Source organism: Schistocerca serialis, chromosome 2, assembly GCF_023864345.2.
Source record: "Schistocerca serialis cubense isolate TAMUIC-IGC-003099 chromosome 2, iqSchSeri2.2, whole genome shotgun sequence".
NCBI lineage: Eukaryota > Metazoa > Arthropoda > Insecta > Orthoptera > Acrididae > Schistocerca > Schistocerca serialis.
Window position 1 is genome coordinate 387963856 of NC_064639.1, and position 27740 is coordinate 387991595.

Here is a 27740-nt window from a genome sequence, read left to right on the forward strand (position 1 = left end):
CAGTCTTCTTTTCCCTACCATGGCACTTCACCTCTCACATAAGTGTTCCAGGTCAGGGCTAATGGTTGCAGTTCACTTGCAATCTATTCTGTCTGAACTGGAGTCCTTCCCTTCACCACCTCTCCTCGAGGTCCATTCACATACACCTCCTTGGTGTAGCTGTAGGCCGAAGCTTCGTCTGGACCTTTTGCGTGGCTCTAAGGACTCCGTTAACCCTGTGGCTCTTCGCTGTTACTTCCTCTTGATTCTTGAAGTGTTCTGGGGCTCTGAAGTGGTTTACGCAGACGGCTCAATGGCTGATGGTAATGTTGGCTTTGCCTTTGTCCACAGAGGCCATATTGAACAGCATTCCTTGCCCGATGGCTGCAGTGTATTTACTGCAGAGCTGGTGGCCATATCTGTTGCACTTCAATACATCCCCCCTGCGGGTTCGGGGGTAAGAATAGGCCCGCGGTATTCCTGCCTGTCGTAAGAGGCGACTAAAAGGAGTCTCAAACGTTTCGGCCTTCTGTGATGGTCCCCTCTTGGGTTTGACCTATTTTTTTCCAAATTTCCGTTGTTAGTGCGTGCCATTTGGGGAAGGACACCTTACGTGGTGTTTTTCTATTGGTCCATCATGCTCCACCATCTTGCATGTTACCTATTGTCGTGTGGGGGGGGGGGACTACGCCCAACATCTTCTGGGTTGTCTCCTTCTCGCCTCCTGCGCACTCTTCTTCTTAGCGCCCACAACAACTGTGGACCCTTTCAACACCTAAAATGCAGCACGGTAGCCAGTCCGTTGTGGTGGGGTCGTCATGTACCCTCTTGGTGGTAGCCCCCTGACCACGCAGGGATCGCACTACAGATGCCAGAGCTGTTTCCTCCCCATGCATGCCAAGGAGTATGTGCCCATCTTGTCTGGGGCACGGGGACTCCGGGCAATGGGATATCGGCCAGGTACCCGTTGCTTTGGCTGGGTGGCGCCCTTGGGGAGAGCCCTCGTTCGGAGTAGGTGGCATCTGGGCGGATGTGGCGCAATGAAGCGCAATAAATCACACCAAGCTGGTGGTCGCATGGCCACCAGCGTCTCTAAGCGAGGTAGAGTCGACTTTGATGCTGCGCAATATGACCCTCAGACGTTCCCCTCGTTGGCTGCGCCATGGGAGGGACGCCGATCTAGTGCCAAGCGGGAGCCTTACGTACCGCAATACCTTGTCTGCAGCAGGACTGATGGTGACGCCTTTCTTACGACGAAGCCTCTGTTTTTTGTGGAACACCTGGAGGATAAGTTTGGGGAAGTGGCGGGATTGTCAAAAATGAGGAATGGGTCCATCCTCCTCAAGACGTCCTCCCCAGCCCAGTCACGAGCGTTGCTCTTGTGTGATAAGCTGGGTGACGTCCCTGTTACCGTCACTCCCCACAGTAGCTTAAATATGGTCCAGGGTATTATTTACCATCGTGACCTCTTGTTGCAATCCGATGACGAGCTGAGAGCCGACTTGGTGTCCGTCGTGTACATAGGGGACCCAAGACAAACAGGGTGGCCACCGGTGCCTTTATCTTGGCCTTCGAGGGTGATGTCTTGCCCGAGAAGGTCAAGGTGATGGTTTACCGTTGCGACGTCAAGCCATACGTGCCTTCCCCGATGCGGTGCTTCCAGTGCTGGAAGTTTGGGCATATGTCCTCCCGTTGCCCATCCAGCGTTACATGTCGAGATTGCGGACGCCCCTCTCATCCTGATTCTCCATGTGCGCCTCCGCCTGTGTGTGTCAACTGTGGGGAGCACCACTCTCCATGCTCGCCGGATTGCCCCGTTCTTCATAAGGAGCGGAAGATAATCGAATTTAAGACCCTGGACCGGCTTACTTATCGAGAGGCTAAACAGAAATATGAAAGGTTGTATCCTGCTTCCATTCGAACATCTTATGCTGCAGCCACGTTATCGTCGCCCACGCGAGCGACGGTTGTCGCCTCATCTGTGCCGCCTTCAGTGGGCCCTCGGGGCCGTGTATCTCTGTCTGCCCCCCTCGTGCCTGGGGGCAAGCCTTCCTCTGTTGCCCCCCTAGCAGTTGGGGGCAAACCCTCTTGTGTCGCTCCCCCCACGCTTACTTCGGGAGTGACATCTGCTCCACAACCGGGAGGCTCGATCCCTCCCCCTCCTTCTCCGCCGGCGTTGCCTCCGCCAGTTCCTCTCTCGCAGAAGGGGTCCCTCGGGGCTCTCCCTTCCTCCGTTTCTTCTCCTACCCAGCCGGATGTCAGCCAGTGGCTGAAGGTTCCGCCACCTGCTGGTCGTAGGGCTTCTGCGTCGTCGTCAGCCTCCGACGCTCCTTCAGAGAAGCTCTCCCAGCCCTCTCACCCTAAGGGCCGACGTGAGAAGAAGGAACGGCATGTGTCCAAGAAGAAGGACGTTCCGGCGGTTTCAGCACCGCCTGCTGTACATAGTCCTGGCTCCGGGGATGAGGTGGAGATCCTCGCCTCTGCCGCGGATCTCGCCCTCACAGAACCCTTGGGGGCCTCTCCTATGGACTCAGCTGACTCTCCCCTGGTGGCGGCAGTTGGCTCTGAGGCGCTGTCTGCCTCTTAGTCGCCTTCACGCCCTCCCAGTCCCTTCCAGCTTCCATTCTCCAATGGAACTGCGGTGGTTATTTCCGCCACCTGCCTGAGCTCCGGATGCTTCTGAGTGATTCCCCTGTTCTCTGCATTGCTCTGCAGGAAACTTGGTTTCCGGCACTGCGGACCCTCGCCCTTCGTGGTTATCGGGGATACTATAAGAACCGCGCTGCCTGTCAACGAGCGTCAGGTGGGGTTTGTTTTTTTGTTCACCACTCTGCAGCTCGCCAGTACCCCTTCAGACGCCTTTAGAGGCAGTCGCTGTCAGGGTTGAGCTCTCGCCGGCTATTACTGTTTGCTCTGTTTACATTCCTCCGGATGGGGAGCTCCCCCGACATGTCTTGGCTGCACTGCTGGCTCAACTTCTGCCACCTTTGCTGCTTCTAGGCGATTTCAATGCCCACAACCCTCTATGGGGTGGGACTGTCTCCGATGACCGCGGTCGGGCCGTGGAGCATGTGTTGGCTCAGCTCGACCTTAGCCTCTTGAATACCGGTGCTCCCACGCATTTCAGTGTGGCCCATGGCTCTTTCTCGGCCATCGATCTCTCTCTTTGCAGCCCCGGACTTGTCCCATCCCTCCACTGGCGAGTGCATCCTGACCTCTGTGGTAGTGACCATTTTCCCATCTATTTGTCACTGCCCCAGTGTCATTCTTCTGGGCGCCTGCCCCGCTGGGCTCTCCACAGGGCTGACTGGCCGGCTTTTACTTCTGCTGCAACCATTGAGTCTCCCCCCCAAGGTGACATTGATGGGGTGGTCCGTGTCTTAACCACATCCATCATTTCGGTGGTCGAGGCTGCCATCCCCCGCTCTTCTGGACTCCCTCGGAGGAAGGCTGTACCCTGGTGGTCGCCGGAGATTGCTGAGGCTATTCGCGACCGTCGGTGGGCTCTCCAGCGTCATAGGCGGCACCCGTCTCTGGAGACTCATCGCCTTTAAGAGGCTCCGTGCCTTGGCCCGCCGTCTTATTGCACGGCGTAAGCAGGAGTGCTGGGAGCGGTATGTCTCCTCCTTGGGCTCCCGTGTCTCCCCCTCGCTCGTGTGGTCCCGGATCCGGCGGATTTATGGATACCAGACCCCTATGGGTGTCCCTGGGCTCTCCTTGGACGGCGCTGTCTGCACGGACGCTGCCGCCATTGCTGAACAGCTTGCCGCGCACTTTGCGACGAGCTCGGCGACTGCATCTTATCCCCCCGCCTTTCGCTCTCTAAAGGAGCGAGCCGAGCGGACGCAGTTCTCATTTCACACGCGTCGTTCTGAAAAATACAATGCTCCTTTCAGCGAGAGGGAATTCCTCGCTGCCCTCGCCGATTGCCCTGATACAGCACCAGGACCAGACTGCATCCACGCGCAGATGCTGAAGCATCTCTCCCGGGACTGCCAGAGACACATTCTCGCGGTATTTAACCGCATTTGGAGCGGAGGCATGTTCCCGTCGAAATGGCGAGAGGGTGTTATTGTCCCCATCTTGAAGCCCGGTGCGGACCCACTGGCGGTGGACAGCTATCGTCCCATTATCCTCACCAACGTTTTGTGCAAATTGCTCGAACGTATGGTGGGGCGGCGTTTGTGTTGGGTCCTTGAGTCGCGCGGTCTCCTCGCTCCATCCCAGGGTGGCTTCCGTCGGGGCCGGTCTGCCACGGACAATTTGGTGCGGCTGGAATCTGCTATTCGTACGGCCTTTGCCCGACGTCAGCATCTCGTTGCTTTATTTTTCGATCTGCGGAAGGCGTATGACACCACATGGAGGCATCACATCCTCGCCACGTTGTATGAGTGGGGTCTTCGTGGTCGGCTCCCGGCTTTTCTTCAAACCTTTCTATTGCACCGCTCTTTCCGGGTGCAAGTCGGTGCCGCCTCTAGTTCTTCTTATACACAGGAAAATGGGGTCCCGCAGGGCTTGGTGTTGAGTGTGTCCTTATTTCTAGTGGCCATTAATGGTCTGGCTGCAGCCGTAGGGTCGTCGGTGTCTCCTTCTTTGTATGCCGACGACTTCTGCATCTCATTTAGCTCCACGACTACGGAAGTCGCCGAACGCAGGCTGCAGGTAGCCGTTCAGAAGGCAGCATCATGGGCTCTGACTCACGGTTTTCCGTTCTCTGCAGCCAAGACTCGAGTTATGCACTTCTGCAGGCGTCGGACGGTCCACCCTCATCCTGAACTTTACCTCGACGGCCACCTGCTTGAAGTGGTGGACACTTGCCGCTTCTTGGGACTCGTGTTTGATGCCCGGCTCACATGGGTTCCTCATATTACTCAGGTGAAGCAAAAATGCTGGCGGCACCTCAACGCCCTCCGCTGCCTTAGCCACACGTCTTGGGGTGCAGATCGCTGCACGCTGCTGCGATTGTACAGAGCCCTTGTGCAGTCTCGGCTTGATTATGGGAGCCTGGCCTATGGGTCTGCATCACCCTCAGTGTTGAAGTTGTTAGACCCCATACACCACTGTGGGGTCCGGCTTGCAACTGGCGCTTTTCGTACGAGCCCCGTGGATAGTCTACGGGTGGAGGCCAGGGTTCCCCCGCTGCGGATTCGCCGCCATCGACTGCTCGCCGACTATGCTGTCCACGTGCATTGCTCGCCAGGCCATCCCAATCGTCGCCTGCTTTTCCCTGCCATGGTCCTCCATCTGCCCGAACGGCGACCTAGGTCTGGGCTTTCCGTCGCTGTCCGCGTTCAGTCCCTGCTGTCGGAATTGGGTTAATTCCCTCTTCCGCCTCCCTTCCAGGTCCGTGCACCTACGCCTCCCTGGTGTTTGTCCCGGCCGTCTGTCCGTCTGGACTTGGCACAGGGACCCAAGGACTCGGTTCCGCCTGTGGCCCTCCGTCGCCGTTTTCTTGCGCTCCTCGCCTCATTTTCGGACTGTGAGACTGTCTACACTGATGGTTCCCTGGTTGATGGTCGCACTGCCTACTCTTTTGCTCATGCTGCCCATGTTGAGCAGCGCTCCTTGCCTGCTGGCTGCAGTATTTTTACTGCAGAGCTGGTGGCCATATTGCGCGCTTTTGAGCATATGCGTTTCTGCTCAGGTAGGTCCATCATGATCTGCAGTGACTCCCTGAGCAGCCTTCAGGCCATCGACCGCTGCTATCCCTCCTCTCCTCTGGTGTCCTCCATTCAGGAGTCTGTTTCCGCCATTGCCCGTTCTGGTCGTTCGGTGGTCTTGGTCTGGACGCCCGGTCATGTTGGCATCCCAGGGAACGAACGTGTAGACAGGCTAGCCAAAGGGGTGATCGACGCCCCGGCTTTGGGGATCGGCCTTACGGCTCGCGACCAGCAGCTGGTGTTGCACCGTAAGCTGATTGGGATGTGGGCTGCTGAGTGGCGTGGTATGACAGCCCCGAATAAACTGCGGGCTGTCAAGGGGACGACAGATGTGTGGCGTTCCTCCCTGCGGGCTTCTCGCAGGGACTCGGTAGTCCTGTGTCGGCTGCGCATCGGCCATACATACCTGACGCACGGCCATCTGTTGCGTCAGGAGGATCCCCCCTTGTGTCGGTGTGGGTCCCGGCTGACGGTCGGCCACATTTTGCTGGAGTGTCCTCGACTGCGCACACTCCGGCAATCTTTTAATCTCCCGGGCACTTTGGCTTTGGTTTTATCCGACGATGCCTCCATGGCTGACAATGTTTTACATTTTATCCGTAGTAGCCCTTTTTATGGTTCGATTTAGGGAGGTCCTGCGCCTTTCCCTTTCTGTGTCTTTTGTCCTTGTGTCTGTTGCTGTTCTGGTGTGCCGTCAGATGGTTGACTCTTTCCTTTTTTTTCTCGTGGTCAGTCAACCAGTCTCCGGCCATCCTCCTTTCTTCTGTTTCTTTCTGTCTGGTGTTCCTCTGTCCTGTTCTTGTCTGTAGTGTTTGTTGCTGCATTTGTGTTCTTTTAGCGCCTGGGGGGACGTCTCCTCCCCCTTTGGTTTTTACCTGCTCCGTAGATTTTCGGCTCGCCTGATTTTGGAATGGGGGACTGATGACCTTCGCTGTTTAGTCCCCCTTAAACATCCCAACAACCACCACCTTCAATATATCTATCTGCTCATGCCCTGAGGAATCTCTCTCTCTCTCTCTCTCTCTCTCTCTCTCTCTCTCTCTCTCTCTCTCTTTTACTCCTTGAGCAGCCTACAAGCTATCGGCCAGTGATACCCTCACCATCCTTTGGTGGCGTCCATCCAGGAGTTCGTCTATGCCCTGGAACGATCCCATCGTTCAGTGGTGTTTGTGTGGACCCTAGTACACGTCGGCATCCCAGGCAACGAACTCACCCACAGGTTGGCCAAACAGGCTCTACGGAAACCACTTCTGGAGATGGGCATCTCTGAACCTGACCTGCGTTCTTACTTACCTCACAGGATTTTTCGGCTTTGGGAGATGGAATGGCATAACAGTACACACAACAAACTGCGTGTCATTAAGGAGACCTTGAATGTGTGGAAGTCTTCCATGCGGGTCTCTCGCAGGGAATCGGTTGTCCTCTGCCGGCTCCGCATTGGCCACGCTTGAGCAACCCACGGTTAACTCTTTCGCCATGAAGACACGCCTTAGTCGGTGTGGCGCCCGGTTGACAGTGGCCCATATTCTGGTGCACTGTCCCACTTTGATTGCCCAGCGACGAAATCTTGGGTTACCAGACTCGTTGCCGCTCATTTTAGCTGACAACGCCTCATTGGCTGATTTAGTATAAAGTTTTATTCTTGAGGGTGGGTTATATCATTTGATCTAAGTTTTAGTGCTTGTCCTTTGTCTCTCTCTGTGTCCTCCACCCTAGTGCTTTTAGGGTGGAGATTTGAATGTGTTGCAGCGTGGCTGGCTTTTCCTTTTTATTCTCGTGCTCAGCCAGCCACTGTAATCTGTGTTCTTGTTTTACTCTCTGCTGTTTCTAGCATCTCTGTAGTTTTCTTGTTCCCTTTTGTTCCTGTTAGTGTTTGTTGCCTTTCCTTCGTACTTGTGGTTTTTTCCTTTCTTTCTGTTTTGTGTTTTATGTCTCGTCTGTTTTATTCTCTCACTTGTGGCATTGTTTTATTAGGGACAAGGGACTGATGACCTCGTAGTGTGGTCCCTTCCCCTTCTTCTAAACAAACCAACCAACAGTTTTGCATTTTTTGCTAAACAAAACATGAATTTCGAAAATATTGTAGCACTGGTAACAGATGTGAAAGTGTTTAGCAGGAGATATATTTAAGGATCTTAAAGAACAGATAAATGTCCACTCACTTCCTTTAGTAAACAACACTACAAACTGTTGTTCATTCTCAGACACTGCAATGGCAAGAAATTTTGAGATACAGTGTGTCCCACTCAAATATCCCTGATATCAAGGACCCAGGAGAGAAAAACCACAGTAGATACGACAATGAAAAATGCACCACATTGTAGAGCATCTCAAGGAACTTATATTCCCACATCAGAAGTGCCACATATCGTCACCAGAGTGCAGCATGGTCGCATGAAGTGAAAATGGTGACTCCACAGAAGCGCGCGCAAGCAGTAGTGTAGTTTGCTGAAACAAAATCGCCCATTACTGTGCAAAGAAATTATTGTTGTTTGTATGAATGTGATCCACCTGATGTGAAAACAGTTAAGGAATGGTATAGGAAGTTTCTGGGAACAGGAAGAGTTCTGAAACATCTGGCGGTGCATGTTACGGAGTTTCAGAAGAGACATGGAGGACATCAGACAAACGTTTCTCAGAAGCCCAAGTAAGTCAATTCGTCAAGCATCTGGGCAACTTGATGTACCTCGATCAACATTGCATCATGGTGTTCATCAACGTCTTCATATGTGTGCTTATAAAGTGCAAATTCTGCCACATCTGATGACAAACCACACCAATAATAATTTGTTGCGGATATGCTGCAGCGTATTGATATGGATGCCAGCTTCCTGGAAAGACGTTTATTCTCAGATGAGGCAACCTTTCATCTATCAGTAAAGGTTAATAGGCATAATGTTCGGATTTGGGGTTCGCAAAATCCACACATTGTCATTGAACATGTTTGTGATAGCCCTAAACTAAAACATCTGGTGTGGGCTAATGCTCGACAGGATTGTTGGACCATTCTTCTTTCCGGAACAAACAACGAATGGGTCAGTGTATCTGGACATTTGGAGCAGTTTGTGTACCCTCAGATACAAGACTTGCAACATCATTTTTCAACAAGATGGAGCTCCACCGCATTGGGCAACTGCTGTTTGTGGTTTCCTGCATAGGAAATTTCCCAGTCGTTCGATTGGACGCGGAGGACCCCTTGCCTGGCCACTATGTACACCGACATTACGCTGCTCGATTTCTTCATGTGGGGATTCATGAAGAACTACGTGTATGCGACCAAAGTGGATGATATCCCTATGTTGCGACATCGTATCACTAATGCGATTGCAACAAGAACAGAGGAAATTTTACAAAGAAGTTGGCAAGATATTGAATATAACTCGACATTCTTTGTGCTACAAAAGGTTCACATGTAGAGGTGTATTGATGTTAAATAAATAAATAAATTCTTTGAGATGCTCTACAATGTGTTGCATTTTTCATTGTGCCCCCCTCCCCCTTATTTTATGAAACGATTTTTACGCTAAAGCCTTTAGATACATACTGGGAAAGGAAGTTTGATGTTTTATAGGGAAAAATAATTCTTTGGGAACTGTGTATGAAAACATTATTAAAGAAGAATGGGATGTCATTGAAAAAAATAATTCTTAGTTTGTATTTCATGTTTTATGCCGTGCAAAATTACATTTTGAATATTTTTCAGTCAGTGAAATTTTGCTTTTCAAAGTGTCAAGTCATTTAATTTGTATATTTATTCATTAATAAGCTGACAGATCAGTGTACGCTGTGATTATTAACAATCTGGTGATCCGCAAACCATTTAGCGTGCATTGCTGCACCAGAATATTTGTTACAGAAATATTTTTTTTCCGTTTGTGCGAGTATTTTATTTGCGACAACGTGAGTTTAAGCAACACACATTGTGTAACATCAATAGAGAGATAACATAAACCACACCTACTGCTTGGGATATATAGTAAGACTGTTGCTCTCTGTCAGGTTAGTTTCCATCACCAGAAAAACACTGCAGTATTCATTGGTTGTTTAACATAATTATTCACACATTAAATCACAAATGTAATACAGAAGGGCAGCATGTTTTCCTCCAGAATCTCAGTATCATCACCTTTAATATTGAAATCTTAAGTATAGCTAACAATTTACCCATCCACTGTAGCTACCACCTTTTGTAATCGAAATGTTTCCATTCCTTTGTCTGTAACTGGAAGATCTCTACTTTCCACTTCCTCCCCTTGAATTTGATCTGTCTAATGCATGTATTCAGTAACCACATGGCAGATAATTTGGGGGTGAGAGATCTCCTTCAGAAACAAGAGACATATGGAATTGCTGCTCATTTTCTGAACAAGTCACTCGCAATGTGGTTCGTATTCATTTGTTGTCCCCTTCACATCTCATAAAGAATTTGACACTATTCAAATAGCTTAATCGTTTGTTTTGTTATAACAGTTTTAAGCTGCAAGTTATCAGAGTTCCTCATAGATTATGATCATAGATCATGATGTACATATGTATGGCAACCAGATGTCATAGAGTGCAAACTGCATCTAGAAATGAAAAGTATTAAATTAGTCTTCTTTTCTTGATTAATATAAGTGTTATTTATAGTGTGTACTTGCTAGGTAATAACACTCGCAAATCAGCAGTCTCACTTTAGCTCACCCATAAACAAAGAAACTAATATTTCTTCAGATGGGGGTGGTCTGAAACAGCAGTGCAAACTACTCCAGTAAGTATTATTGTCACACTTCTATTACCAACAATGGCAATTCCTGGATGAAATAATGAAGGAAAGGCAAACACTAACCTGTGGCTGACTGACGTATGGTGCATAAAAACACAATGTGGTGCATAGAAGCACACAAGATTTGCACTTACTTTCAAGCTCTTGTTCTTTTTCGAAGTGAAAGTGTACAGAGACACCCAAACGTGTGTATGTTTGGGCCATCATAAGACCATTGATTATGGGAGAGCACTTGCCTTTCAGATAGAGGGGTTAGAGAATACCACATAAGGTGAGGAGGTGTAGTGAGAGGCAGGTCTTCAGACAGATAACTCAGTGGCTGCACAACAAGAAAGTGATAAGCAGGTTGGTGGAGGTTTAGGGTAGGGGGACTGAGAGCATAGGGTATGATGAAGACAGAATTCCCACCTGCGTAGTTCAGAGAAAATAGTGCTGGAATGGAGTATCAAAATGCTTTGAATAGTGAAGCAGCTGTTGGTCATTTGTCTTGTGGTGCACAGCATGTTCGGCAACTGGATGGTCAAGTTTGCAGTTTGCCACAATTTGACGGTGGCCATTTATGGGAGTAGACAGTTGGTTACGTGTCATCCCACATAGAATGTTGTACAGTAATTGCAGCATAGCTAATGTATAAAATGGCTGCTTTAACAAGAGGCCGTGCCTTTTACAAGGTAGGAAATGCATGTGACTGGACTATGATAGGAAGTGGTAGGTAGGTGGGTGTATGGGACAGGTCTTGCAACTGGGTCAGCCAGAAGTGATAGGCCCATATGGTGTAGGGGTCAGGTCTTGCACCTGGGTCAGCCAGAAGGGATAGGCCCATAGGGTGCAGGATTGGAATAGGAATGAGCAAAGACATTCTGTAGGTTGGGTGATCGGCAGAACGTGACCTTGGGTGATGTGTGCAGGATATCCCTCATCTCTGGGCATAGCTAGTCGAAATGCTGCTGAAGGATGTTGTTGAGCTCTTAAAGGCCAAAGTTATACTTGGTGATCAGAGGGACAATCATCTGGCCTAGGAGATCTGCTTACAGATGAGCTGGATAGTATACTGTCAGTCAGTAATGGCGCTGGTAAGGTTATCGATATATTTAGGCACCTTCCTGTTGGTGGATGGTGCATGTGATATGAACACACTTATTTTTGGAACCATCTGAGAGGTCGGAGATAAACATCTAAGAAATAGGCTTGTTGAAATTAACCTGTGGAAAACCCAGGATGGAATACAAAACCATTATGGAAAAGGATAATTGCTACTCACCATGTAGCGGAGATGCTGAGTCGCTGTGCATATCTGTGACTTAGCAACTCTGCTATAAAGTGGCTTGTTGTGTTGAGAAGGACCAGGTGAAGCCATCTCCACCTTCTCCTTTCCTCTACTCACTCACAAACCCCCCCCCCCCCCCCAACCACCCCTGTTCCCCACCCTGTCTATACCCTTTCTATGTTTTACTCTCTGAAATCATTTTGTCTTGCTGTGCAACACTGAATTATCTGCCAAAAGACCTGACTCTCTCTGCCCGCTCCTCACCTTGTGCGTCCTTCCATTCCCCTCCTCACCTCCGTGAAAGGTAGCTGTCCACAATAAGTGATAATCAACACTCTTGCAGTGGGTGTTTACATTTATTTGTGTGTGTGTGTGTGTGTGTGTGTGTGTGTGTGTGTGTGTGTGTGAGAGAGAGAGAGAGAGAGAGAGACTGCAAGTGATGTAAGTGTATACTTTTGCTAGAGAAAGAGTAAGAGCTCGAAAGTTAGTGCAGATAATCTTTTCTGCAGCATGTTTCTGTGCATCAGTCAATCAGTGAGTGTGTTCCCTTAATTTTATGTATTGTTCTATTACCATAAATTTTAAAGCTGGGGGAACAAAAAATTTAATCAATAATTACTAAGGGCTGTTTTGTTCGAATGAAACTTTGTCTACAGAGCATATCCACTTCTCATGTAATTGTTTGTCAGGTAGTAAATTGAAAACACTAACTTTTGGACCTGATGTTTAATTATCTTTACAGACAAGAACATAGCATATTCTTCCCAGGACACGCTAGCAGGTAACTGATACGTAAGTTTGACACAAGACATTGGATTTAACAGTGCTACTTTTAGTGGTCATAATGTTGTTGAGAACAGTCATAATAACCTAAGACTTCCATGATAACATGAAAGCTCTAAAACAGACGGTGTGTGGATTTCTTGCCCACCTCTGGTAGTACTATGTATGGAGTCAGCAATCAGATTGTATTCAGATTTGCAGAACAAAATTCTTTATAGCCAGCATACATTATGTCGAACGTCACGTGATTAAGGTGTGGCATAATGTTTGCCAATAAATGCACTGCAAATTTAGAATGTAATTTCATCGATAAAACAGTTAGATCGTGTTCAAAAGTGTCAGATTTTGTACACACCATTCTTAGGTGGCTTTATGATTTTCTTTCTATATCTGGAATGAATTAGGCATAAAGCTTAGAAGAGATAACTGCAAGGACATTTCACTTGTCTGCACAAAGTGTCACAGTTCAGGGCCATAGTGTGATAATGGACCACCTCTGAAATTGTGGTTGTGTAGCAATTTGGTTATGAGCTTGCAAAACCAATGAACGGGAATGCCAAATGAAGATTGTGGTAACACTTTTATATTTAGCATACCCTAATGTTTACATTCACACTTTGCATTCTAAAAACTATGTACATACATCATACATAAACTATGAAAAATGCAAGAGAGAGCCCAGTGTGTAACTTCTACCCAGCTCAGTTGCACACTGCCCGCCATTTCCACCCCTCCTTTTCTTCTAGGAGGATGCCACCACATTTTTAGGTTTTGTACATAACTGGATCACATTGGTGAATCTCGGGCAGTGGCTTTGATAAATTAATTCGTTGTATGCATAAGTGAAAGTGACTATACCAACATCAAATGTGGGGCAGTAACATGTAAAAAATTAGCAGTTTATCACACTTTGAAATAATTTTCAGCAGTGATATTTCCAGTTTTGACAGTACGGTATGATTATCCTCGTGTCATAGGTACTAGTAGTATAGTTTCCTATTGTAACTATTATGAAATAAGCAAAATTGCTTGAAGAGTGATATCATCAGGAGGAAATGTCACAGACTGTCGTAGATTAAATCTTATCTGCACATTTAACTTATAGACTGTCTCTGTCTCTCTCTCTCTCTCTCTCTCTCTCTCTCTCTCTCTCTCTCTCTCTCTCTCTCTCTCTGGAATGTATCTAGCAAAATGTAAACAGTGTTACAAAAAAAAAGTCACAACAATCTGATGATGGCACACACTGTGCGCTATGCTCAGTTTATAGATAATCCTATCTGATCCCGTTACAGTACAGCACTGTAAGAGATGTCACAGGTACCTATTAAAGATCAGAAAAGTATGGGTCTAATGTCGAGGATTACACACAATAGAAATCAAGGCACCTCTGTTACACCAATGCCTTCCATGAGCATGTTAAGTCCGAGAACGGTGGTCCTGCAGTTGCTTCATACTCAACTTGTTCTGTTAGTGAATCCTGATGGAGTGGTAGTCGTGACACACTATGATTCCGAGTGCACAATATTGTTTTAAACTAGCACTGACAGTGTGAAATTTCAGATTGTTAGAATCAGATGGCCGCTAACAAAGTTGTTTATGATTAGATTGTGGAGGGTGAGAGACAAAATGTAATTGATGTAGTTTATACAATTGGAAGTGTAATGCATTAGAAGCCTGTAAAAAGTTTTATGCTATAGTCCACACTTCAGTCAAAAAACACGCAAAGTTCATCCAATGCAAACAAAATTTTCTTCTTTATTCCACCTCCACCATGAGAAAACACGTATGGTCCTTCAAATGAAAACTGGACAGTGAGTAACGGCATTGTTATGTCCCTAAGATAAAAAAAGTGTGCTATTTTCTTTTGGTTTTTGCAATTTGGATTTAAGGGTTAATAGAAGGTTTGTTAGCTTAGCACTCATTTCTGCAACTTTTTCAGAGAGCGCTGTAAATTTATTTTAAAAATGAATTACCATTTAGTTGTCTGTCTCTTTTCTTTTCTCACTGAGGCAATATGATGACACAGAAGCTGAAAATGATTTAAAACATAGTTTGGAACCCCACTCATGATGGTAATATGGTGGAACTAATGGCAACAAATAGACCTTACCTTTTGACGATGTCCACATCGAAACTGGTATCAGTGAACAGCAGTTGGGGCAACAATGATTACCAAAGTAGAGGGGGCGTTGATGCTCTTTGGCAGGTTCATGCTTGGCTACCACAGGGCTCCAGTCATGGAGCAGCTTTTCCCTTCCATGCTGCATGTCTGTCCTCTTGCTGTTACCGAGCGGGGTGGCGCAGTGGTTAAACACTGGACTCGCATTCGGGAGGACGACGGTTCAATCCCGCGTCCGGCCATCCTGATTTAGGTTTTCCGTGATTTCCCTAAATCGCTCCAGGCAAATGCCGGGATGGATCCTCTGAAAGGGCACGGCCGACTTCCTTCCCTAATCCGATGAGACCGATGACCACGCTGTCTGGTCTCCTTCCCCAAAAACCAACCAACCAACCTCTTGCTGTTCTTTTTTCCCCTTCCTTGGGAAACATGTCTGGGCTTCTCTCTCTCTCTCTCTCTCTCTCTCTCTCTTCTTCACCAATCCTTCCTCTACTATGGTGTTTGCGGTTTTTTTTTTCCTTCCTGCATGCTCCTGAAGGCCAGCCCACACTTCTGATGTGTTACAGGTAACTGGGTCGGCAGGTAGGGTTTGAACATATCCCCTGGTACAGGCCAGTCCCAGGGAGAGGTGATTGCCTGAGCTGCTACCTTCCCAAATTGCTGATTGATTCCTCTGTCAGGTGTTTGGGAGGTGTGACTTGAGGTGTGAAAAATCACCTAAGGCGGTGCGCCCCTTTCTGATGGGGGCCCCCAGTTGAAAGGAGCTTGCCATCGGAGACACTGGCAATTATGGGGGAATTTCTCACAATGAGCCCATCTTCTTCACAGTCAATGGCTATGAAACGCAAACGGATTGAGGCTAACGATTCAAAGACCCTCCCAGCTGCACCAATGGTCCTTGTGGTTTCATGTACTAAGACGGTCAGTCCTTCTCTACAATCAATACATTTATTATTCGGAAAGGTGTTGATGCAATTTCAGGCCCTGTGAAATCCTGCTCTCGTTTATGCAATGGCCTTATGCTTTTGGAGACTATTTCTGATTCTCAAGCACACCAACAGCTTGCAACTTCGCTCCTCACCAACTCGAAGACCCTCTTCAACGGTGTCACTTGATACCCTCACCCGGCAATCCTCCGTGTCACCAGTGCACACTACCAACCGATTTTGTGCCCTGGACTCTGCAGGCCATCAGTCGGAGAATGCTGATGCTTCTGTAGATCTCATGGAGCAGGATCCTCCTGCTTCTGTGCCCTGTAGCAGCGAGTCTTCAAAGGCTGGCTCTCTGCAGCTGCCAAGGTGACACTCCTTCTTTCTTTTGTCATCTTGACTCTCATCCAGTGGAATGCTGGCAATGCTCAATCCAGGAATGATGATTTACGGCTGCTCTTAGAATTGCAGCCCACTTGTTCTCTGCCATCGGGTAACAAAATTGCGTCCTCAAGACCGCTTTCAGCTCTTGCATTTCTTCCCAGTCTGTTGAGGACGGCATTCCATCTCAGTGGGGGAATCATGCTGCTCATACGGGATGATGTTCATAGTCAGCCCATCTCCCTGACTACCAACCTTCAAGCTGTTGCAGTTCGCCTTTTCCTTCTTCACTTGACATTTCCTCTTTTTACCTTTTACATCTCTCTGTCCAGCTTATTGAGCAGCTACCTCACACCTTTCAGCTGCTCGCTGGCTTTAATGTGCACCATCCCCTTTGGTGTTCTCCCAGAAGCTGTCAGAGAGGTGCTCTGTTGGCTGATTTTCTCAGTCAGCTTCATCTCTTCTGCCTTAACACAGGGGCACCCATGTTTCTTTCAGACTCCATGCACATACTATTCCCATTTGGACCTATCCTGCACAGCCCAGCTTGCCCATCGTCTCAAGTAGCCCGTTGTCTCTGATGTGCACTCGAGCGATCATTTCCCGTGTGCTATCCATTTGCTGCTTCCTATCACACCTACATGCACACCCAAATGGCAGCTTACTAAGGCTGACTGAAGGCTTTACTCTTCTGTGCCAACTTTCAACGAACAACATTTCCCCAGTTGTGATGACCAAGTAGAATATCTTAAAAACATTGTCCTTACCACTGCAGAACATTCCATTCTTCTCACTTCCTCTTTATCACTCCGTGTCCTGGTCCCTTTGTGCACTGAGGCACAATGCAATTCGCTGGCAGAAACATGCTGTCTGTGTTTTTAACCATCATTCTATGATGGCAAACTGGATTCATTATAAGAAGTTGCGTGCACAGTGTTGTTGCATTCTTCGGGATAGCAAGAAAGCCAGTGGGGTTTCATTAACTAGTTCTTTTGACATTTCCACTCCTTCTGACAGCTCTCTGTGACCAAGATCCATTCCCCAATTTCCGGCCATACAGTAGCAGACAATGTCGTCGTGGATCCTACGGCTATCACCAATACCTTGGGCCGCCATTTTGTGGAGATTAAGAGCTCCTCCCACTATCGCCCTGCCTTCTCCTCCATCGCAAACGAGTGGAGGCGGCTTGGCCAATACCCTTCCCTTCTCAGAATTGTGAGTGCTACAATGCCGCCTTTACTATGAGGGGGCTAGATCGTGCTCTCACTTCATCCTGATCCTCCACCACAGGCTCAGATGATGTTAACATTCAGATTTTGCAGCACCTTTCTCTTGTGGGCAAGCACTTTCTGCGTCATATGTACAATCACACCTGAGAAGACGGCTTGTATCTCAGATGCTGGCGTGAAGCCACTGCCATACCCATACCTAAACTCGGTAAGGACAAACACCTTCCTTCTAGTTACTGCCCTCTTTCTCTCACCAGCTGTGTTTGCAAGGTGAAGTTACATATGATTCATGCCCAGATGGTATGGTGGCTCGAGTCTTGCTGTGGGAACAGTCTTCGTCCCCACCCATGAGATTTCATCTTGATTTTTCGTCAGGGCACTGATGACCGTGATGTCGAGCGCCCCCTCAACCCAACTCATCGTCGTCATCCTCATTATCATCATAGAGTCTCGCAATTTACTAATCACTGCATAGTGTGGATTTTGAACGCACCATTCTGCAGTTGACTGTCTCGTCACTTTGTCCACCCATCTCGTGAAAAATTTTCTGCATGAATCCCAGACTGTGGCCATGTTTTTCGATTTAGAGGAAATGTATGATATCTGCTGGAGGCCTGGTATCCTCTGTACTCTCTCTTGGGCTTCCATAGCTGCCTGACCCATTTCCTTCAGGAATTTTTAAAAGATAAGAGTTTTCAAGGCACATGTGGGTTTTACCTTGTCACACCTTTATCCAGGAAATGCGTTCCTCGGTCCAATCCGGAGCACAGTCCTCTTCGCTATCGCCATGAACCCTATAATGGCCTGTCTCCCACCAGGCATCTCCAGCTCCCGCCTTGTCGATGACTTTGCCATCTATTGCAGTTCTCCACGGACTTGGCTCCTTGAGCGGGGTATTCGGCGATGTCTCGATCATTGTTACTTATGGAGCATTGACAATGGCTTTCATTTTTCCACTGAAAAAAATGTTTTTATGAATTTCTGGTGATGCAGTTGGTTTCTTCCACCATCCTTACATCTTGGGCCTGTTGCTCTTCCGCTCATTGAGACTACGAAGTTCCTGGGGCTTGTGCTCGATAGGAAACTTTCTTGGCCCTCTCGCAAATCTTACCTGGTAGCCTGCTGTAGACGGTCCCTCAATGCCCTACATGTCCTCAGTCGTACTTCCGGGGGAGCAGATTGAACCACCCTCCTCCATTTGTACCGGTCGTTTGTCCGTTCGAAACTAGAGTATGGTGTTTCATTTACGCATATGCATGTACGTCCCTCTTACTCCGTCTCAATAGTATCCACCATTGTGACATCAGTTTGGCCACTAGCGCCTTTTACACTAGCACGGTTGAGTTTGTATGCAGAAGCCGCTGAACTACTGCTGTCGCACTGCTGTGACTTTCTCCTCAGCAGATACGCATGCCATTTGTCAGCCATGCCTGGCCACCCATGGTATGCCCGCATCCCTTGTCTCATCTGCTCCGCCTCTCTGTGTGCTGTACACTGTCCATTCCTTAGTGTAACTGGTCCAGGAAAGCTGTTACTTGCTCACTCTCGATGGAGCAACTGTGATGTTTAAGTGGGTATCTGTTCACATTGGTCTGATGGGAAATAAGGCTGCTGCCAAGGCTGCAGACTCTGCTGCCAAGGCTGCAATCCTCGTACCTGAGTGTGCTAGTTCTTACATTCCCTCCACTGATCACTGTGTTGCCATCTGTCAGGAGCTGGAGTCACATTGGTATCACCCCTGGTCCTCCTTTCATGGGTCCTCTCTCAGCAGCTAGGATGACCTCCTTGCGGCCCTCTGGCCATGAGGAGATCATTTTAGCTAGGTTGCGAATCGGGCACTGCCTTTTTAGCCATTACCATTTAAGTGGTGTTCCCCCCACCATTTAGTACATTCGAGCTTTGGCGGTCCACCATTTGCTGACAGAATGCCCCTTTTTCAACCACTTAAGTTCTCATTTGTGTTTGCTGTCTGAATTATCGATCGTTTTAGCAAACGATGCCAGGAGTGTCGACCACGTTTTACTTTCTATCTGTCATAGTAATATGACCTTCGTTTCTCTATGGCGTGTTTCATAGTCCTTCCTCCACGTCCCTTATTTTAGTTGTCTCCTCTTCCAATGATTGGAGTTAACGTGTAGTCGTTTGTGATCTACAGTTCTGACATGGCTTCAAATGACCCTAGTTGCCTATGCAACCAAAACAAACAAAACGAAGTACAAAGGACAACAAAAACAAGCAGAAAGTTATACATGTTCAGTAAACTACGTAAAAAATCGGTAGTGTCGTAAATCACTGAAGAACTTGAAACTTTCATCACAGGGCAGGAGTATGTAGAGGAACTGTGGTTAAAATTTAAAAGAATAATTGACATAGATATTGACTGACTGGATAGATATGTACCCAGTACAACAGTTCATAATGGAGGGGACCTTCCATAGTCATCATAAAGAAACTTCTAAAAGAAACATAGACTAATGCATTATAGGTGAAAAACAAAGCATAGGACTATAGACAGACATGCCAAATAAAATGTTTGGCTGTCAAGATAGCAATGCTTGGTGACTTCAATGACTACCGTAGCAGAATATTGTCAATTGACTTTTCATAAAATCCAAGGAAATTCTGGTCTTATGTAAAAGTTGTTAGAGGCACCAGAATTAGTATCCGGTCCCTTGTGAATGAGACAGGAACTGAAATTGAGGGTAACAAAGAAAATCTAAAATGCTCACTTTCATTTTTAAATATTCACTTAGAATTGAAAATCCAAGAGAATGGCCCCAGTTTAATCCTCATATTACTGAAAAGGTGAGTGAAATAAGTTTCAGTGTAAGTGGTGTTGAGAAAAAGCTGAAATTGTCTAAACTGAACAAAGCTCCAGGGCATGGAATCCCTGTATCTGTTGTAGATCCCTTGAACAAAAAACAATGCTCCATAGTTGGAAGAAAGCACAGGGTGTAAAGCGTAGTTCACACCCATCTACGGGAAGGGTAGAAATAGTGATCCACAAAACTACTGTCCAATGTGCTTGACATTGATTTATTGTAGAATCTTAAACCTATTTGTATTTCAAACATAATGAATGACCTCTTCAATGTCAACCAACATGAATTTGAAAACATCAATCATGTGAAAACCAAATTGCAACTTTTTTCACAAATCATTGAAAGCTTTGAATCAAGGCAGTCAGATAGATGTATTTCTTGATTTCCGAAAAGCATTTGACTCGGTATCACACATATGCTTATTGCCAAAAGTTCAATCGTATGGGTATCAAGTGAAATTTATGACTGTATTGAGGGCTTTGTGGCAGGGATCCTGCAGCATTTAATCTTGGATGGAGAGTCTTCATTGGATGTAGAAATGAATTCAGTTGTGACCCATGGAAGTGTTTTGGGACCCTTGCTTTTTGTGTTGTATATTAATGACCTTGTGGATGATATTAATAGTAACCTCAACCTTTTTTTTTTTTTTGTTGCAAATATGCAGTTATCTGCAATGAAGTATTGTTTGAAAGAAGCTGCACAACTATTTAGTCAGATCTTGATAAGATTTCAAAAGGACTCGAAGATAGGCAACTTGCTCTAATTGTTGAGAAATGTAAAATTGTGCACTTCACTAAACGAAGAGAGATAGTATCCTATGACTAAAATATCAGTGAGTCACAGATGTAATCGGCCAACTCTAACCAATACCTGGGTGTAGGGATATGAAATGGTTTGATCATGTAGGCTCAGTCAGGGTAAAGCAGGTAGTAAACTTTGCTTTATTGGCAGAACACTGGAAGAATGCAATCAGTTTACAAAGGACATTCCTTACAAATCACTTGTGTGGCCAGTTTTAGGTTATTGCTCACGTATGTGGAACCCATACCAGAGGGGAGTGACATGGGATATTGAACATATACAGAGAAGGGCAACATTAATGATCACAGGTTTGTTTGACCTGTGGGAAAGCGTCATAGAGAGGCTGAAGAAACTGAACTGGCAGACTCTTGTAGGTGGTGGTGGTGGTGGTCTGCAGTCTGATATCTGGTTTGATGCAGCTTTCCATGCTATTCTATCCTGTGTGAGTGTCTTCACCTGCAAATAACTACTGCAACCTGTGTGTCTCTGAATCTACTTACGTTATTCATCTCGTAGTCTCTCTTTACAATTTATACACCCCCCCCCCCCCCCCACACACACACACACACACACACACACACACACACACACACACACACACTTCCCTCCAACACTAAACTGGTGATCCCTTGGTGTCTCAGAATCTGTCCTATCAACTGATCGCTTCTGTTGGTCATGTTGTACCATAAATTTCTTGTCTTCCCAATTCTATTTAGTACCTCCTCATAGTTACATGACTTACCCATTGAATCTCCTGCTTTCTTCTGTAGCAGCACATTTCAAAAGCATCTGTTCTCTTTTTGTCCACACTATTTATTGTCTACGTTTCTCTTCCATACACGGTTATACTCCAAACACTTTCAGAAAAGACTTCTTAAATCCATAATTGTTGTTAGCAAATATCTGTTCTTCGGAAATGCTTTTCTTACCATTGCCAGTTTACATTTTAGATTCTCTCTGCTTTGGCAATCATCAGTTACAAATTTAAGTGTATCATTTCCTAATCAGATTCCCTTAGTATCACCTGACTTAAATCTACTACACTCCATTATCCTTGTTTCGCTTCTGTTGTTCGTCTTATATCCTCCTTCCGAGACACTGTCCAACTGCTCTTCAAAGTCCTCTGCCATCTCTGACAGAAGTACAATATCAACAGGAAACTTCAAAGTTTTTATTTCTTCTCGCTGGACTTTAATGACTACTCCAAATTTTTCTTTGTTTTCCTTTACTGCCTGCTCAGTGTATGTATTGAATAACATCGTTGATAGGCTACAACCCTATCTCACTCAGTTTTCAACCAGTGCCTCCTTTTCATCCAAGACCACGTCCACATCTAGGGCAAAGCCTACTGATAGACACAGCAGGTGCACATTGACTTTCTTTCCAGCCCTGAATGTTATTTCCCCTAATGGTTTCCATTAATGCGTCTTAACATTGGAGCTCTCAATAAGTAGCAAACCCTTGCACTATGTACCTCCTAGGACCCTGCTGAAGGAAGAGCCACCTTTCCACCCGCAGGGCAAAAAGCCGAGACCAGTCAGTCAGTGTCCACATTGGCCCTCTGCCTCAAGCAACGCCCTTGTTACCAGATGAAGCAAAGCTACATTTGCCTATGTAATTACTTTCCAGTAAAACCTTTTGTTTTCATGTAAAAAAAATTGAAAACAATATTTTGGGATTTGTGCATGTTCTTTATTATGCATTCATTCTCATTTGATTTTGAGGAAATTATTTTGTTAAAAAGATTTTTTTTTTTTTTTTTTTTTTTTTTTTTTTTTTTTTTTTTTTTTTTAAATCTTATAGTGTGACATCACAGCTTCATAATGAAATGTTCTTTTCGGTGTTGCCAATAGTCACTGGCCATTTTACGTTTGGTCTGTTTCGTGGCATGCATTGCTATCTATGAAATATAGCTAAAATGCCAGAAATTGTTTTTGATTCAGAGGGACAGCCGTAACTCCTCATTTTCGAGAAAAAACATGAGATATATTGCAAGTTATCCGTGACAAGGTTTGCACATAAGTGCCACATGCAAGGCTATTGCTTTCTGATAATCAGAATGCAGATCTACCACATGTTTCTCTTTTTCGTGTGCTACCAGTACTAGTCGACACTAGAAATGGAAAATCTTACTAAAATGAAAAGATGCCGAGACTCGTCAGCTGATGTTGAGAGTGTGTTTTTTCCAACCTATGCTCCCTGATTTAAACAAACTTTGTGACAGGCTCAAAAGAATTATGAAAGTTAAATTCCTGTTACTTCTGAATGAGCAGCTGTACAAAGCCGAGGACATCACCTTGGGATTTCCATTATCATGGGCTGCTTCCATTGCTTGATCAACATCGTCCACCCTTTCGCAGAGTTCACCACCCACTGCAACTTTAACAGTGGTGACTGCTCTGTCTTCAAATCCAGCAATGTTACTTCTTAATATTCCTCAAGCTGAGTCATATACTACTATGCAAAATTAAACAGTTTCGGAAATATTATCGTACATTTATTAATAACTATTAGCTATGTATTTACTAAATTGAATGATGTCCCATACTAGGTGGTTTTACTAAAAATAAACTTTTCGTAGCAGCAATCGTAACATCACTCTTTAACACTTGCACCACTTACCATATTATAATGAATAGTTTCTCAGTAGAAGTGGCAAGTCGAAAATTTCTGTCTTGCTTTGTCAAAATAGCTGGTACTAAATGCTCCAAAAATAGGAAACTGTCTGGACTCATTCTGTAGAATTTGTGTTCTTTGTGGGAGAGCTTATGAGAAACCACAGCTGAACTATTTTTCATATTTATAGCATTTTACAGGTGCACCCTGTACATCCTTATCTCTACAATTTTTGTTCTTTAAATAAATAGAGGGGGTAAAGGAAAACATACAAAAGATTATTCTTTGAAACTTGGAAAAAAATGTAAAAAGTGTAGTTTATTTAATGTACTTAATTGTCAATGTTGTGAGAAAATAATGAATACACATCAATTTTTGCTTGTCATGCCCAAATAAATATGTTCAGTTGAATACTTGTAGCTTTGACAACTTACATTGTATCTGTCATTTCAGGAATGATGAAAAGACTGCACAAGACTACAAGGTCCAAGGAGGTTCTGTTCTACATTTGGTACTGGCACTCAGGGGTGGTGCAGAAGCTTAAAAATCTTCTATGATGGTGGAAATGTATGGAATTTAACGCTGAGAAAGACTGTTATGGTGAACTCACCCATAATGAGAATTAAGTTTTTATGTAATGGCAGTATGGAGAAAGTGTAAACCTACTTGTACCATGTTCAATTTTCTTGGAACAGTGCATGCTATATTTGCCTTAAAATTGCAGACAGCCCACCTGGTAACAGAAATTTGTATTTCTCCTGAAACACATTAAAATTTATTTTGGAATATTATGAAAACTTTATAGCCCAGAATATTTGAACTGAGTTTTAATAATTTTAATAACTAATTATTTCAAATGTTCATAGCTTTTATGTGAAAAAGAATGGGAGAACATTCTTTGGTTGTATATAAAGCTGTTTGTATATATTTATTAATTACTTTTTATTTTTAAATGCTCTGTTTTGCATTTAATGTATGATTTGGAGAAAAGATTTATTACAGACAAAACCAAAATTCGTTGTTGAAAATATTAGTTATCCCATAATGACCACTTTTCAAAAGTGTAAAGTTGTTAATTAAAATTAATTCTTAAAATGTATTGGTTAATTTTTTTCATATCTAAAGCATGATGGTGACTGAAAGAGTGTTGAAACATGAACTGATGTTCAGAAGGTAATATTAGTGAAGTAGTATGCTCCAAATACTATATTATCATACCACCATCAAACCTCAATATAATTACAGTTCCCAACGTAGTTTGAAAAATTTGGTAGTGAATCTCAAATAGTTGAGTATAAAGTTGTAGTATGGAACATTCAGGACAAAATGTTATCAGGTAATCTTTTAATTTATATTAGGTAACCTGCTTTACCCATTAATGTCATAATATTTTTAATCATTTGCTGATAAGTTTCCGTCCATAGTATGTTCAACTGTCCATATTGTGCAGGTAAAGTTACGTGCCCACTGCTCAAACTGCAATTGCACTTAATGCTAGGATGATACCTTTGAAGAGAATACAATCAGATTCCTTCCTTGTCTTTACTCTGTGCTCAATCTCGGGTGGCCTTATTCTTGATGTGATGATGAACATTAGCTTTCTTTTTGCATTTGTGCTTGGGGGCATCTGCAGCCATTTGGCACTGATTCAGTAATGAGAGAAACACTATAACTTATTGTATATTCAAATAGATTTTGTCATTGCAATTTAATAATAGCTGCAAGATCTAGTAAATTTCAAGTGTTTTATGAGAGTATGTTCTTTGGGGCGAACCACATAAAACCTTCTAATACCTAAGTGGCATGCCAGTATTGACTGGAAACTGATAAAATAGTATTTTCCAATATCTTTTGGAGATGAACGTTATTTTGAGGTTTCAGTGTAGAAATGGCAGTTGAAAGGTTGTATGTGTCAAATTCCGATTGGCTGTCTCAATATTCTGCATTTTCCCTAAATCACTTTAGGCAAATTGAGAGTCATTGTTGCATAGTCGTATTTGAAAACTAAGAAAGATGATGGGAAAATGACAAAGTATAGTGGGAAGAACAGTCTTTCTGATGATTGACTTGTCACTTCAAATCACACTGATAGCACCTATCTGCATTTGGTAATGCGTTTCAGTTCTTTTTACAGTTGGCTGTGAAAGTAGTGGAATGACAAGTACTTTTCTACTATTAGCTTTTTCGCATCAGCTGAGTTATTACTGGTCAGGACTGTGTGCTAGTATTTATGAGTTTGGTAGGTTTAATGATCACTTAAGTACCAATATGCTAGCTTGACGGTCACCAATGTACCATTTATCATTAACCATTTTAATTGAATCTGATACACTGACTTTAATACTGGAGTAAATGATTTTTATATTACATTCAGTACATGAGGCTGTACCTCCAACGAGTGACATTACTTCCTCATATTCTTCTGAACCCTAAGTTTGGTTGATTCCTCATAATGCATAAATAGACATTGAATTCAGGAGAAACGACTGACTTGATGACTACAGTTAGTTATATGACATTCAGTTTAGTAAATCTGCTGTAATTCCTTTGGCATTTGCATTGCTCAATAATATGTTATCTTCCTCTAAGTACTGCATAGTGGCCACTGGTGTATGTTTTGCAGTGATAATCATCGTTCCATATAACAACAAAAGTGTGTTCTTAAAGGTGGTTACCTGCTGCTTGGAACATGTTAACTACGTTAAAGTTGCAGTGGTTAATATTTACAGATGTAAAATGTTTCATCGTGAATGCTCCATTTTCTGGAGCATATAAAACACAAACAGTTCGGACATGTGGTATTGCAAAATGCCTTATACTACCAGTTGATGGATATTGAAATGTATGTAATTGTTTTCCCCTCTGTGCTTCATTTCATGCACTGAGCTTCATGATGTTTGTCTCGCTGTGACACTACTATGTCATCCCTTTCATTATGGTGTGTCATAGTTCACTACATGTTGCCCCTCTTCAGTGTAATAAATTACATGAATCAGTTTAGGTTAAAAGTATGTTAAGTATGTAATGGGTAACATTCAGGTGTCTTAATAGTGTCTTTAAATTTCATTATCTTGCCTTTTGTAGATTCTTCTCTCAACTGGTTTGGATTTCTCACTTATCTTTGGTTTCCTGAATAGTTCTACTTGAGCTGTTATAAACGTGACCGTTGATTTCTGTTATTAGTAAGTTTTATTTGTGAGAAAGTATTGATCTTTATCTTTGGAGCTACTTTCAGGAGCATAGAGGTGTATTATGCATTAAAGGCATCATGATAACTCTGTAGTTAAGTGCCAGACTACAGATTCAAGATTCTGTGGTTCAGTGACTGTTTAGTCGTAGAATTTTGACTTGCCACTTGTTACATGTTTGCCATTTCGTAATCTTTATTTGAAAAAAATGAGGAGTATCACCCTTGTTTGTAGTCCAGGTTAAACTGAGAGTTCCCCTATACTGTACAGGGTAAGCCAGTTAAAAAGTAGAGGACATCCAATAGGACCATGCCTAGTAAAGCTCTGTGGTGTTAAAACTAACTGTTGAGTTGGTAAAGCTGTGATCATATCTTTATTGCAATGCTATAATCTTTTTAGCACCACATGAACTAGTTAGGGAGGAATATTTAATTTGTTACACGTAGTGTGTTTGATTGGTGTGTTTTGTGTATTTTTTACAATCTTGTTTCCTGTGTCTGTCAGGTGTTTATGTTTCTGTATTGTGACTTGTAATTCTTTTTTTAATTTGCTTTATATATTTTGTTGTTCAGCTTGTTTATTATTTGTGTGTTGTACCCATTGATTGGTTATCGTATCAGGGTGTCTACGACCCGGGAGATCCGGGAAAAGCCCGGGAATTTTTTCATCCAGGAGAAAACCGGGAAAAACCCGGGAATTTTTTAGAATTCTGGGAGTCTATTATTGTTTTAGTTTTCAGTTAAATTTTTGTGATTTTGACTGGTAAGAAGCAATACTCCCACAAAGGATATTACTCTATCCCGCTTCTGCGGAATAATATTGCAGCAACAAAACATGAACAAGAAGGGAAAAAAACGAAAATAATACTTAAGTCGTCAAGGAAATGCGCCATATACAACAGCAAAACATAGTGCTCATACAAGCGTCTGCCAACAGCAAAGTGTGTCAAAGGCTCTAGGAAGACTATGCAATGCTTCCTAACAACAAATTACCTCCGATGAGCGTTACGTGACAGATGGTACTGGTACTCAAGAAAATTTACATCCGAATCTGGACATACGAATGTGCACTTTGAGCCGAATTGTGCATTTTAGTATGGTTCACGAAATTCCGATACTCTTTGAAGTATCCTCTGATGTCTTGTTTCTTTTGTTACATAGTGCAAGCTCTTTTAATGTTTTACACGTACGAACATATCAGC

General features: G+C 44.5%; 1 protein-coding gene across 1 annotated transcript in view; it reads left to right on the forward strand.

Annotated features, from left to right (window-relative positions):
* Window positions 1–24450, forward strand: part of LOC126457213 (NEDD8) — a 43596-nt gene extending 19146 nt beyond the window's left edge. The window contains exon 4 of the mRNA XM_050093320.1: window positions 23805–24450. Within this exon, the coding sequence (XP_049949277.1) occupies window positions 23805–23895 (91 nt within the window). The 3' untranslated portion in view covers window positions 23896–24450. The remainder of the gene's footprint in view (window positions 1–23804) is intronic.
* Window positions 24451–27740: the final 3290 nt, after the last annotated feature.